We start from the raw sequence: 10392 nt of genomic DNA, 5'->3' as shown, positions 1-10392 counted from the left end.
TCCGGCTTTGCATGGTTCCCCTGGGCGGTGCAGTCGCCCTCGCCCCGCCTCGGTGGCCAGGAGGCCACGGCCCCCACCGGGCCCAGCTCCACACGGCCTGGTGCCTCCCTGTCCAGCTAGTTAGTGTTCAAGTCAAGACTCAGTTCAACAGAAGTTACTTTTTAATTTTTGTTTGAAGAAGGAACCAGTGATTTATAAATCTTATACTATTTTCAAAAGGTGGAAGGGAGAGAAAAAGTATAAAACCCCCAGTTTATAGTATTTTACCCTTTCATTTAAAAAGATATAACTTAAACCATTTCCAGAAGTAAGATTTGTCACCCATACAACTAGAGTCCAGATAAATACAACGTCTGTGAAACACGAGAGAGTCCGTGTGTGTCACCAAGCTGTGAGGGTGCTGCCGCCAGCAAGGGAGGGGTATGCCAGGGGGCCCAGCCCTGGCCGGGGTCCTATGGGGGCAGCTCCCTAGGTGGCAGGGCAGCCCCTGGCTCCCACGGCCCCCTGGATCCTTGCAGAGTGAGGCACTGCCACGGGGGCCTGGTTCACCACCAGCTTCCGCATGCAGCCACGGTAGGCGGGGGGCCCCGGCTGCGCAGCCGTGGGCTCTAGGTGCAGGGAAGACAGGAAGGCCGGTTGGGGCAGCAGCTAGGGTCTCCCAGGCCTTTCCTGGTGCCCATTACCCACCCGCCCAGCGTGGCTCCTGCGCTGCCCCATCCTGGGGGGTGGTGGGGAAGGGTCACCCTGGTGCCTGGTCTCTGAGGGGCAGCCCTCACACCCTTGGCCAAGGCCACTCACCAGGCAGGTCCCCGAGGTGCAGAGGTGCCGGAGCGGGGGCCGAGGCTGCCAGCAAGGGCCCCACGGTGTGGTTGCTCTGCGCGTCCACTTCCAGCCGGAGCACGTTCCCGCCTTTGATCACTGTGGGGCAGACTCCTTGTGGCCGGAGCACTCGGCGCTGCCTCGGCCCTCTTGCCAGCCCATAGCTGCCCCGACCCGGGCCCACCCAGGCTCCCTGGCCATGGGCAGGGCCCCTCACCTGCCAGTCGGTGCCAGTGGCTGTCACACAGCACAGCGGGGCGCGTCACTGATGTGGAGAACACCCCTGCCCCGTCATCTGCCCGCAGCAGGACCTGGGAGGGCAAGTGTCAGGCCCTGCCCTCGCAAGGCCACCAGGGAGAGATGAACCTGCCCTGGTGCCACGGCCCCAGCCAGGCTTACCTGCTGCTGGAGCACCTGCAGCTGCAGGTAGGGGGGCCCTTGGACCTGGCCCAGGTGGAAGATCAGCCCGGCTGCTGCCCGAGGCCGCACCTCCAGTTCCAGGCTCACGTCAGGCAGTGTGGCCCCCGGGACATCTGTAGGGAGTGACTGTGAGGGGAAGGCAGGCCTGGCCCCCTGCCCCCCTGCCCCCCAGCCCAGGACGCAGTGCCAACAGACCTAGCGTAACGATGCCCCTGCTGCCTGGGAAGAACAGGCCCTCCTCTAGGGGACCTGTGACACAGGGTGTGACCCCCGCCGTCCGTGTGGGGGCCCCCAGGGGCCTCCCGTTTAGCCTCAGTCTCTTCAGGCAGCCCCTGAACCCGACGGCCACCTGTGGGGGACAGATGGGCTGGGTCAGGCCCCAGGGTTACTGTGGGCGGACGGGGTCAGGCTGGGCAAGGCCAGGGTGACATGGCTCTCACAGGGGGCTTGGAGTGGTGGCTGCCTGCAGGGAGGCCCCCCACAAAGAGGGTATGGGGCTGGAGGCGCTTCGGCCCCTGGTGCCGCTGGCGGGGCCCCTCCTGGCTCCAGGCCCAGCTGCCGTCTGTCCCCAGCTGGATCCGACTCTTCTCCCAGAACAGGGATACCTGGACGGGCAGGAGGTTGGTCAGCGTGGGTCCTCCCAGGTCCCTGCCTATGTTCCCCTTCTCGGGCCTCACCTTGTGCCACCGGCCAGTCCGTGCACGCTGGCGGCTCTGGACACGGAGCTGGGGCCCAGGGCCTTGCGTCTGAGCGACGAAGTGTCCATGGCTCAGGAAGAGTGCCAGGGAGGGGCTGCCAGCCGTCCGGGGGGTGGCAAGGAGCAGGAGGCCTTGGGGGGCTCGAGGGCGGACACGCATGGAGAGGCGGGGCCTGCAAGCCGGACAGGGCATCAGCCTGGGCGGCACCTCCGTGCCCACCCCAGCCGGCCCAGCCTTACCTGTCCCTGCGGGGGGCCAGGATGCCCGCAAACTCCAGGTGACTGGACAGGGAGCCTCCAAACTGGTAGGAGTCTGGGAGGGTCTGGGGGTGCAGGGGCGGCGTGCAGGTGGGGTCCTGGGTGGGCTGGCGGCTGCGGCGGGAGGCCTGAGGGCACAGATGGGACATGCAGGGTCCACTGGGGGCCAGCCCAGCCCTGACCCCCATTGCCGGGCACCCACCTTCCCAGCTGCAGCGCGCAGTCCCTGTGGCCTCTGCACCGGAGCCTGGGTTTGTGGGGCAGGGACGCAGCCTGTGCTCACGTTGACGCTGCCCACGTTCTGCTGCAGGTCAAACACGCGCTGCGGCCCCAGGAGCCTACGGAGGGTGGGGGGCGGCCGGTCAGCAGCTGGAGGGGGGCAGCCGGGACCTCACCCCCGGCCCGCCTGGCTCACCGCCGCACGAAGACATTGCTGATGCAGCCACTGAAGTTGCGGAAGGTGCCAGACTCAGGCAGGCCTCCCAGGAGCAGCCTTGGCGGCCCCTCAGGGTGTGGCTGGAGCCCAGGGGGCGGCCCCCGGTGGGACTTCATCTGCTGCAGCTGGTCGTCCACGTAGAGCCAGACCCTGGGGGGAGGAGGGCACTGTTGTCCCGCTGCTCTGCGTGCCCTTCCTGCCCCGGAGGGGGTGGAGGCCCAGGCAGGTGCAGGCAAGTGTCCCTCCGGCCCTGGTGGGGCCAGGCGGCGGGGCTCACCCCGTGGCGTTGCTGTAGAAGGCGACGTAGTGGGGGGCACCGTCGGCGAAGCCCCCTCGGGTTTTCACTTCAGTTCTCAGGAGCCGCAGCGTCACGTGGCCCTGCTGCAGTGACACCTGGCATAGCCCGTCCTGGGGACAGCGGCAGGTCAGCGGCCAGGCCAAGGGCCCGGACTCGCTCGCTCCAGCTGAGCCGGCAGCCTGTGCCATGGCGGGGTGGGAGGGGGTGTCAGCGTGGTAGGGACGGGCCCAGGGGTGGACAAGCGGGGTGGCCTCACCGGTGACGCCCGGTAGTAGAGCAGACTGCTGTCCTGGGCGCTGCGGAAGCCAAAGCCGGAGTAGACGTCGCCGGAGAGAGGCGCCACATCTGGGAGTGCCAGGGGCAGGAAGCCGTGGCCGTGGAAGGTCATGGCGCGCCCCACCTGCAGGAGGGAGGCGTCCCTCAGTGCCCGCCACGCCCGCCCCAGCACCAGCCGCGCCAGGGAGGGGCTGCTCACCAGCAGGTCGGCCGTGCAGCCGGAGCTCACGCCCGTTGTGTTCAGCCGCTTGAGGTCCACGTACTTGCCCAAGGCCTTGATGCCCTTCACGCAGCCGCGGATGGAGCCGCCGGAGGGGAAGAGCCGCTGCAGGCTGCAGCGACGCGGGTCAGGGCACCGCCTCCGTGACCTGGCCAGGCAGCCGTGGTCCCACCCGCCCCAGCACCACACTCACCTCAGGGGCAGCTGGTCGGGCGGCGCACCCCCCAGGTAGTAGGTGTCGGCCAGGTCCAGCGCGTTGTCCTGCTCGACGCTGAACACCGTGGCGCGCTCCACGCGCACCAGCACGCGCTTGCGGTTGCCGCCCAGCAGGAACACCTGGATCTGAGAGGCACCAGCGGGGGCTCCAGGCCAGCCATGTCCCTGCATCCCAGCCCTGCTCCCCCCACCCCTCCTGCCCCCCGCCCGCCCTACCGCCTTGCTGGCCGCTGTCAGGGGTGGCGGGGGCTGCAGCGGGACGGCCTCCTTCAGGCCTGCGCCGAAGTCGTACAGGAGCACGAGGCCGCCCTCTCGCACCGCCAGGCACAGGAACTGGCTCTGTGGGGACAGGGCGGGGTCAGCTCGGGGTGGGGTCAGCTCGGGGTGGGGTCAGCTCGGGGCGGGGTCAGCTCGGGCTGGGGTCAGCTCGGGGCGGGGTCAGCTCGGGCTGGGGTCAGCTCGGGGCGGGGTCAGCTCGGGCTGGGGTCAGTTTAGGGCTGGGGTCAGCTCGGGGCGGGGTCAGCTCAGGGCGGGGTCAGCTCGGGGTGGGGTCAGCTCGGGGCGGGGTCAGCTCAGGGCGGGGTCAGCTCGGGCTGGGGTCAGCTTGGGGCGGGGTCAGCTCGGGGCGGGGTCAGCTCAGGGCGGGGTCAGCTCGGGGCGGGGTCAGCTCGGGGTGGGCCATGCCTGGTGCTTCAGGAAGAAGACGACCCCGTTGTAGGACACCAGCCGCAGCTCCTGGTCGAAGCGCTTGGTGTGGCTGAGCTGCGTGTCGAAGCTGATGCGGGCGAAGCCAGAGCCGTCCAAGTAGGAGCCGTCCGTGAGCCAGGGGTCCCCAGTCGACTTGGAGCTGCAGGTCAGAGGTCTTGAGGTCAGCAAAGGGCAGGCAGGGGGTGGCAGGCGGGTGGGTTCCAGGCCCCGCATACCGGGCACAGGGCTTATCCACGGCCGTGTCCAGCTGGAAGGTCTGCTCGAAGTTGTAGAGACTGACCACCTCCTCGTTCAGCGTGTCCATCTCGATGCAGCCCCGGTAGCCGGGGAAGCGCAGGGGCGCGGGGGGCTGTGTGCAGGGTCAGAGGGTCAGGGCGCCTGGCTGAAGGCGCCTCCCCACCCAGGACAGACCAAGGGGCCTCGGGCTGCAGCAGGAAGGACGGAGGCCAGATCCCAAGAAGGACGAGACGCGGGCTGCCGAGCCCACCACAGGCAGGGGCCCCCTCACCGTGAAGTTGCTGGGGTAGCCCCCAACGTAGAAGACGAAGTCGTCGGGCTGCAGGTTGAGCAGCCCCTCCGCCCCTGGTGCCACTGTGTCACCCTTGGTCTCGTGGACCATCTGCCTCTCCACGGTGACGGACATGTGGCCAAACTGGAGGGTCCTGAGGGCAGAGGCGAGGGTGAGGAACAGACGGGCGCCCCGCAGGAGACCCCCGGCCCTCCCAGGCCTCCCACCTGTCGATGCTGATGGCTGCGAACTGCTCCCCGATGTTCTCGTCGATGCTGAGGGCCGCGGGGCCCGCCTCCCCCAGCCGGTACACCCAGTGCACCTTCTGGTCGCGCAGGGACACGCCCATGTAGTCCCCGGTGGCCTGCGGCAACAGCGGGAATACGGTCAGGGCAGGGACCAGCACTGACCGCTTCCAATAGGCTGCCCTGCTCGGTCCGCCCACCCAGCCGGCCTGGTACCTGGCGGCTGCCCATGTACAGCACGAAGTGGTCCCCGGCCACCTGCCCGGGCGTCGGCTCTGGGCCCTGCAGGTAGAACTTGAGGGCCGTGTAGGCGGCAAGGTCGGCGAGGTCTCGTGGGGTGCGCAGCTGCACCCCTGAGCGCCCGTTGAACTTCATGGGCACCTTGACCTGTGAGGGGCACGGCCCATCAGCGCCCACCACCTGTCGCCCCGTGCCCACCCTCCCCAAGACTGATGCCCACCTTGCCAGCGGCTCCCCGGGCCTGGGCGATGAGCTCCCGCACGCGCCCGATGCTGGCGGACAGGGCCAGGCTGGCGTTGTGCGCCCCGCGGTTCTCCAGGAGGCCCAGCGTGGCCAGCAGCTGCGGCAGCGTCTTCTCCAGGGTGGACACTGCGGGGAGGCGGGCAGGCACGGCCCTGACGGCTCTGCCCCTGCCCTGCCCCGCCCCGCCTTAGGGCTCCTCGGGGGTGCCAGCCCACCTGAGCGGCCAGCATCGAGCACCGCCTGGCCCAGGTCCTGGCCCCGCAGGCCCCCGTACTGGCCCTGCCAGCGCTCCAGGTTCTCCTGCATGTCCCGCAGCTGCGACTGCACTCGGGCCGCCGTGTCCTGGGCTTCGGTGGCCACGGCCTTGGCGTGGGCGATCCTCTTGCTCGTCTCGTCTGGCGGGCAGAGCGCAGGCCCAGTGGCATCACGCCCCTGAGTCCCTCCACCGGGCCAGCAGCAGGGGCGCCCGCCCACCCCTGGATCTCGTGAGACCCTTGTACCCTGCAGCTCAGCACAGCCGGAGCCGACCCTAAGCACCCACCCCCCGGTGTCCCCATCCCAGCACAGCCGGAGCCGACCCTAAGCACCCCCAGGCGTCCCCATCCCAGCACAGCCGGAGCCGACCCTAAGCACCCCCAGGCGTCCCCATCCCAGCACAGCCGGAGCCGACCCTAAGCACCCCCAGGCGTCCCCATCCCAGGACAGGCACTCAGCCCCTCAGGCCAAACACAGTCCCGGGACGCCTGCCCCACGTCACCTCCCGCCACCGGGTGCCCTCAAAACCTGGAGAGACCAGGTCTCTCTCCGCCCCGAGCCTCGAGGGACAGCAGTGCGGTCCTCGCCACCGTGGCTCCAGCCCGCCGACCTCTGCTTCTGCACTCAGTGGCAGCTGCTGCCCCCTGGGACACCTTCCCACAGGCCCACAGCCGCCCAGGGCGAGCACCGGCACTCCTCCCCAGAGCCGCGCCCTGCCCAAAGCCCTTCCTCCCGCCGGCCTTCACGGGCGGCCTGGGCCGTGCTGTGTCTGTGTCTCTGGCCAGAGGTTCGTGCCCCCGTTCTGCCTCCGGCCCTGGGCTACCGCCCCGGGAGCCCCTCAGCAGCACTGACCCCAGCACATGCCCCCCCCAGGCCGGTGTCCCCGGTCACAGAGCCCTACTGGACAGCTGGCTGGCTGCGGGACACCTCAGGCCTGGTGTCCCATCCACCTCTGGGAGGGCCGCTGCGTACCTGTGTCCATGGCCAGCATGGCCTGCACCTCCTGGATTTGGGCCACCAGCTGGTCCTTCCTGGCCCGGACGTCTCGGAGCTGGGTCCCAGCGCCCTGCAGGGTGGCCTGCGCTGTGGGGGAGGCAGCCTCAGCACTCGGCACGCCACGCAGCCCACCCAGGCCCTCGACCCCAGGACCACGGCCGACATGCAGACACAAACAGACAGCCCCGACGTGGGGGCCCTGGGCGTAGGGGGAGGCGCTGGGCCTCGGGTGGCCTCTGGCCCCGCAGGCCTTCCGGCCCCGGCACAGGCAGGCTCGGCCCCGTCTCACAGATGGGACGCAGCGCTCAGGAAAGCCGGCGTGGGGTCCAGAGGCCCCTTCTCACAGCTCGGCACACGCGTGGCCCTCGGGCCAGGGAAGCAAGGGTCACAGGTCCTCCGACCTCCTGGCCCTCTGGTGCCTCCCGTCCCTGTCAGGCCCCTTCACAGAGCTCCCCGGGCTGACCCGCCAGCGGGTGGGAGCAGCATGGTGGTCACACACACGCGGGGCCGCCCCCGGGGCCCTCCCGCCCTGATTCACACTGGACGACCCCCAAACCCCACATACGCATGTGGCCGGAGACCGAGGGTCCCCGCGGAGCCCAGATGCCCAGAGGGTCCCCGCAGAGACCCCAGTGCTCACCGCGGCCCAGCCGCTGCTCCTGCCCGCGCACGGCCTCCTCTAGGGCGCTGCTGTTGGCCCACAGCTGCCGGGCTCGGGCCGCCAGGCCCCGCTGCACCACGGTCTGCAGACACAGGACAGGTTCACGCCGAGCACGGGGGCGGGGCGGGGCAGTGGGGCGGGGCGGGGCGGGGCGGGCCTCACCGTCCACGTGCGCTCTGCCTGCTGCAGGGCCTGGTTGGCGGCGCCCTCGGCAGCCCGCACGGCCTGCAGGATGCTGCTGTAGGCCTTGGACGCCTCGACGGCCCTCCGGATGAAGCGGTCTTGGTTGACGCCGAGGATGATGCTGTGGCGGGAGGCGTGGGGGCCGCAGGGTGTGGGGGCCGCAGGGTGTGGGGGCCGCAGGGTGTGGGGGCAGGCCAGGACCCCTAGCCTGGCTGTGCCCGCCTCCTGAGCCCAGCCTTTGCCCACACCCACCGCCGGCCGGGGGTGCCCGTCCTGTTCCTCCCTGCCACTCTGGGCCCCACCTCCCGTGGGCTGAGGAAGGCCTAGTTCCTTCGGGGACGATGGCTTCACGCCCGGGGGCCCTCCCAAAGCAGCTGCCCCTGGCGGGGGCCTGGGCTGCCCCCCTGGGACAAGCCCGAGGCCCTCCTCTGCGGGCCGCGCACCTGGACAGGTTGAGCGCCAGCTGGTCCAGCTGCCGTGCGTGGGCCTCGGCAGACTCCACCAGGCCCGCCTTGCTGGCCGCCGGGGAGAAGGCCTGGGTCTTCCGCAGCAGGGGCGCCCGGGCCCCGTCCAGGTTGGCGGCAAGGCGCTCCGACTCCTGGGGGCAGGTGGGTTAGCAGGCCCTCATCCTGCTCGTTACTCACCTGCCCCGGCGCCCCGCGGGAGGAGGAATCGCAAGGCGGGGGCCGTGCTCACCTCCCTGGCCCTGTCCACGCCCTGCAGCAGCTCAGAGGCTCGAGTCAGGGCGTCCCGCGCAGCCTGCAGAGTGGCCTTGAGCGTGGCATCGTCCCGGGACAGCTCCTGCTTCCGTTGCTGAAGCCAGTGGGGGGGGCAGTGAGGAGGAAATGGGGGTGAGAGGGAGTGAAGGGAGGACGCCACAGGCCGGGGGGCGGGAGGAGGGGGCAGCCCGGGGCCCCTCACCAGGGCTTCCTCCAGGCGCTCCTGGTTGCGGCTGTTGAGCTCCTCAGCCTCCCGCGTGGCGCCCACCGCACGGTTCAGGGCCTCGCGCAGGTCCATGAGGCCGGCCTCGTGCTGGGCCAGCTGCTCGTGGGCGTGTCTGGCCAGGGCCTGGTTCTCCTCCCAGCGGCTGCTCAGCTGCTCCTGCACGCGAGCCAGCACTGGCCGGCGCCGGGGTGCGAGAGTGGTCACTGCGGCGCCCGGGCCCCCCGTGAGCCCCGGTCCCCACCCGGCGCCCCCATGCACAGGATCCGAGGCCACTCCCTGCTCGCCTCCGCCCGGCTCCCAGGCCAGTGCCCGCCCTCCCCCGCTGCCCGCCAGGGCCCAACCCACTCACGTCCCTGGGCTGCGGCCAGCTCGGCCTCCGCCGCCGCCCGTGGGGCCCCCAGGTCGCGGGCCCGCATCTCCCTGAGCAGTCGCTCCACTTCGGCCAGCGTCCGGCGCAGCTGCTCGCCCGAAGGGGCCGAGGCGTTGGCTGGCCACAGGTGGCCCATCTGGGACACCAGCCCTGGGGGAGGGGTCCGTCAGGGCTCGGTGCAGGCTGGACGGGCAGGCCTCTGCCGCCGGCTCCCAAGCCTGAGACCCCCACCCCGGCACACAGGCCCCCAGCGCGGAACCTGAGGGCACCCTGGGTGGCTCCTCCCCAGCCCCCGCCGCCCCCCGACACCCTGACCCCATCCCCTTCCCTGCCCCCACCTGGCGCGCCCCTGCTTGGTGGGAGTTGCACTATCGGGCTGGGCCAGGGCCCGGCTGCACGGATTCGGGGAGCCCTGACCTCCCCTTGACCCCACGCCCAGCTCAGTTGGAACCCGTGCTGGGAAAATCCAACCAGCCCGTTGCCCAGGGAGCTCGTGCGGACCTGCCGTCCGGTGTCTCCCCGCCCTCGTTCCTGGCCATGCTGCTGCTGCGCCCGCCTCCCGAACCCACCCTGCTTTCCGCTCAGAGGCACCGTCATCTCTCCCCCGTCTAAACAGGGGGACCCTGCCTGTTCTTCAAGGCCAAGCTCAGCCAGTGACCCTCCGGGAGCGCCCTGCCCTGCTCTGAGCCCCGACACGGCAGCGGGGCCGCCCCTACCGCTCAGGGCTCGGTCCACAGCCTGGATGGCCACCAGCAGCGTCTGCGCCCGGCCCAGCGTGGCCTCGGTGTCATCTCGCAGCCGGCCGGCCCGGTCGCGGGCCCCCGTGGCCTGTGAGTGCAGCCACCGTGAGCCCACAGCCCTGCTGGCAGGGGAGTGGCGGGGGTTGGGCAGGCGAGTTGGGACCTGAGCTGAGGGTCGGGGGCACCCAGGGAGTTGGGGGGCTGCTTGAGGGTCGCAGGGAAGAGGGGCCTCTGGGTGAGGAGCCCTGGGAGGGGCTCCGTGGGGGCCACCAGGGGAGGGGTCTCCAGTCCTGCCTGGCTGCCCAGCCGCTGCGCATCCTGCCCAAGCCTCGTGCTCTGCTGCTCCAGCTCCTCCAGCTGCAGCACCGTCTGGGGGTGGGGGCCCGGGGGGCTCCGGAGCTGGCCCTGGGCGGGGGGCGGAAGGTGAGCGCCGCGCTGCGGGCAGGGGCAGGGGAGGTGGGGCGCTCAGTACCTGCAGGTCTGCGATGGAGGCGTTCAGCCTGTGCAGCCGGGCCCAGGCCGCGGAGCTGGCGTTGACGCCGCGCAGCTGCTCTCGGATGGCGGGGAGGAGGGCGCCAGCCCGCTCCAGGTCGTCCAGGAGCAGGACCACACAGTGGTCACACACTGCGGGCGGCGGGGCTGTCAGTGTCGGGGTGGG

General features: G+C 70.7%; 1 protein-coding gene across 1 annotated transcript in view; it reads right to left on the bottom strand.

Moving 5' to 3' along the window:
- Positions 1-143: 143 nt before the first annotated feature.
- Positions 144-10392, bottom strand: part of LAMA5 (laminin subunit alpha 5) — a 53194-nt gene continuing 42945 nt past the window's right edge. Inside the window, exons 49-80 of the mRNA XM_012772904.3 lie at positions 10207-10358; positions 10029-10139; positions 9711-9822; positions 8974-9144; positions 8601-8797; positions 8376-8492; positions 8123-8277; positions 7659-7800; positions 7476-7578; positions 6812-6922; positions 5800-5979; positions 5562-5710; positions 5318-5488; positions 5084-5220; positions 4857-5010; positions 4564-4697; positions 4325-4487; positions 3857-3979; positions 3618-3766; positions 3404-3536; positions 3185-3328; positions 2908-3038; positions 2610-2780; positions 2397-2532; positions 2177-2322; positions 1917-2109; positions 1680-1844; positions 1435-1588; positions 1219-1352; positions 1037-1130; positions 799-918; positions 144-608 (exon numbers count right to left, since the gene is read on the bottom strand). Coding sequence (XP_012628358.3) covers positions 469-608; positions 799-918; positions 1037-1130; positions 1219-1352; positions 1435-1588; positions 1680-1844; positions 1917-2109; positions 2177-2322; positions 2397-2532; positions 2610-2780; positions 2908-3038; positions 3185-3328; positions 3404-3536; positions 3618-3766; positions 3857-3979; positions 4325-4487; positions 4564-4697; positions 4857-5010; positions 5084-5220; positions 5318-5488; positions 5562-5710; positions 5800-5979; positions 6812-6922; positions 7476-7578; positions 7659-7800; positions 8123-8277; positions 8376-8492; positions 8601-8797; positions 8974-9144; positions 9711-9822; positions 10029-10139; positions 10207-10358 — 4592 coding nt within the window. The 3' untranslated portion in view covers positions 144-468. The remainder of the gene's footprint in view (positions 609-798; positions 919-1036; positions 1131-1218; positions 1353-1434; positions 1589-1679; positions 1845-1916; positions 2110-2176; positions 2323-2396; positions 2533-2609; positions 2781-2907; positions 3039-3184; positions 3329-3403; positions 3537-3617; positions 3767-3856; positions 3980-4324; positions 4488-4563; positions 4698-4856; positions 5011-5083; positions 5221-5317; positions 5489-5561; positions 5711-5799; positions 5980-6811; positions 6923-7475; positions 7579-7658; positions 7801-8122; positions 8278-8375; positions 8493-8600; positions 8798-8973; positions 9145-9710; positions 9823-10028; positions 10140-10206; positions 10359-10392) is intronic.

This window comes from Microcebus murinus, chromosome 16 (genome assembly GCF_040939455.1).
Source record: "Microcebus murinus isolate Inina chromosome 16, M.murinus_Inina_mat1.0, whole genome shotgun sequence".
In the NCBI taxonomy this organism is placed as follows: domain Eukaryota; kingdom Metazoa; phylum Chordata; class Mammalia; order Primates; family Cheirogaleidae; genus Microcebus; species Microcebus murinus.
Note: the sequence above shows the minus strand (reverse complement) of the source record. Positions and strands in the feature narration are given on the sequence as shown.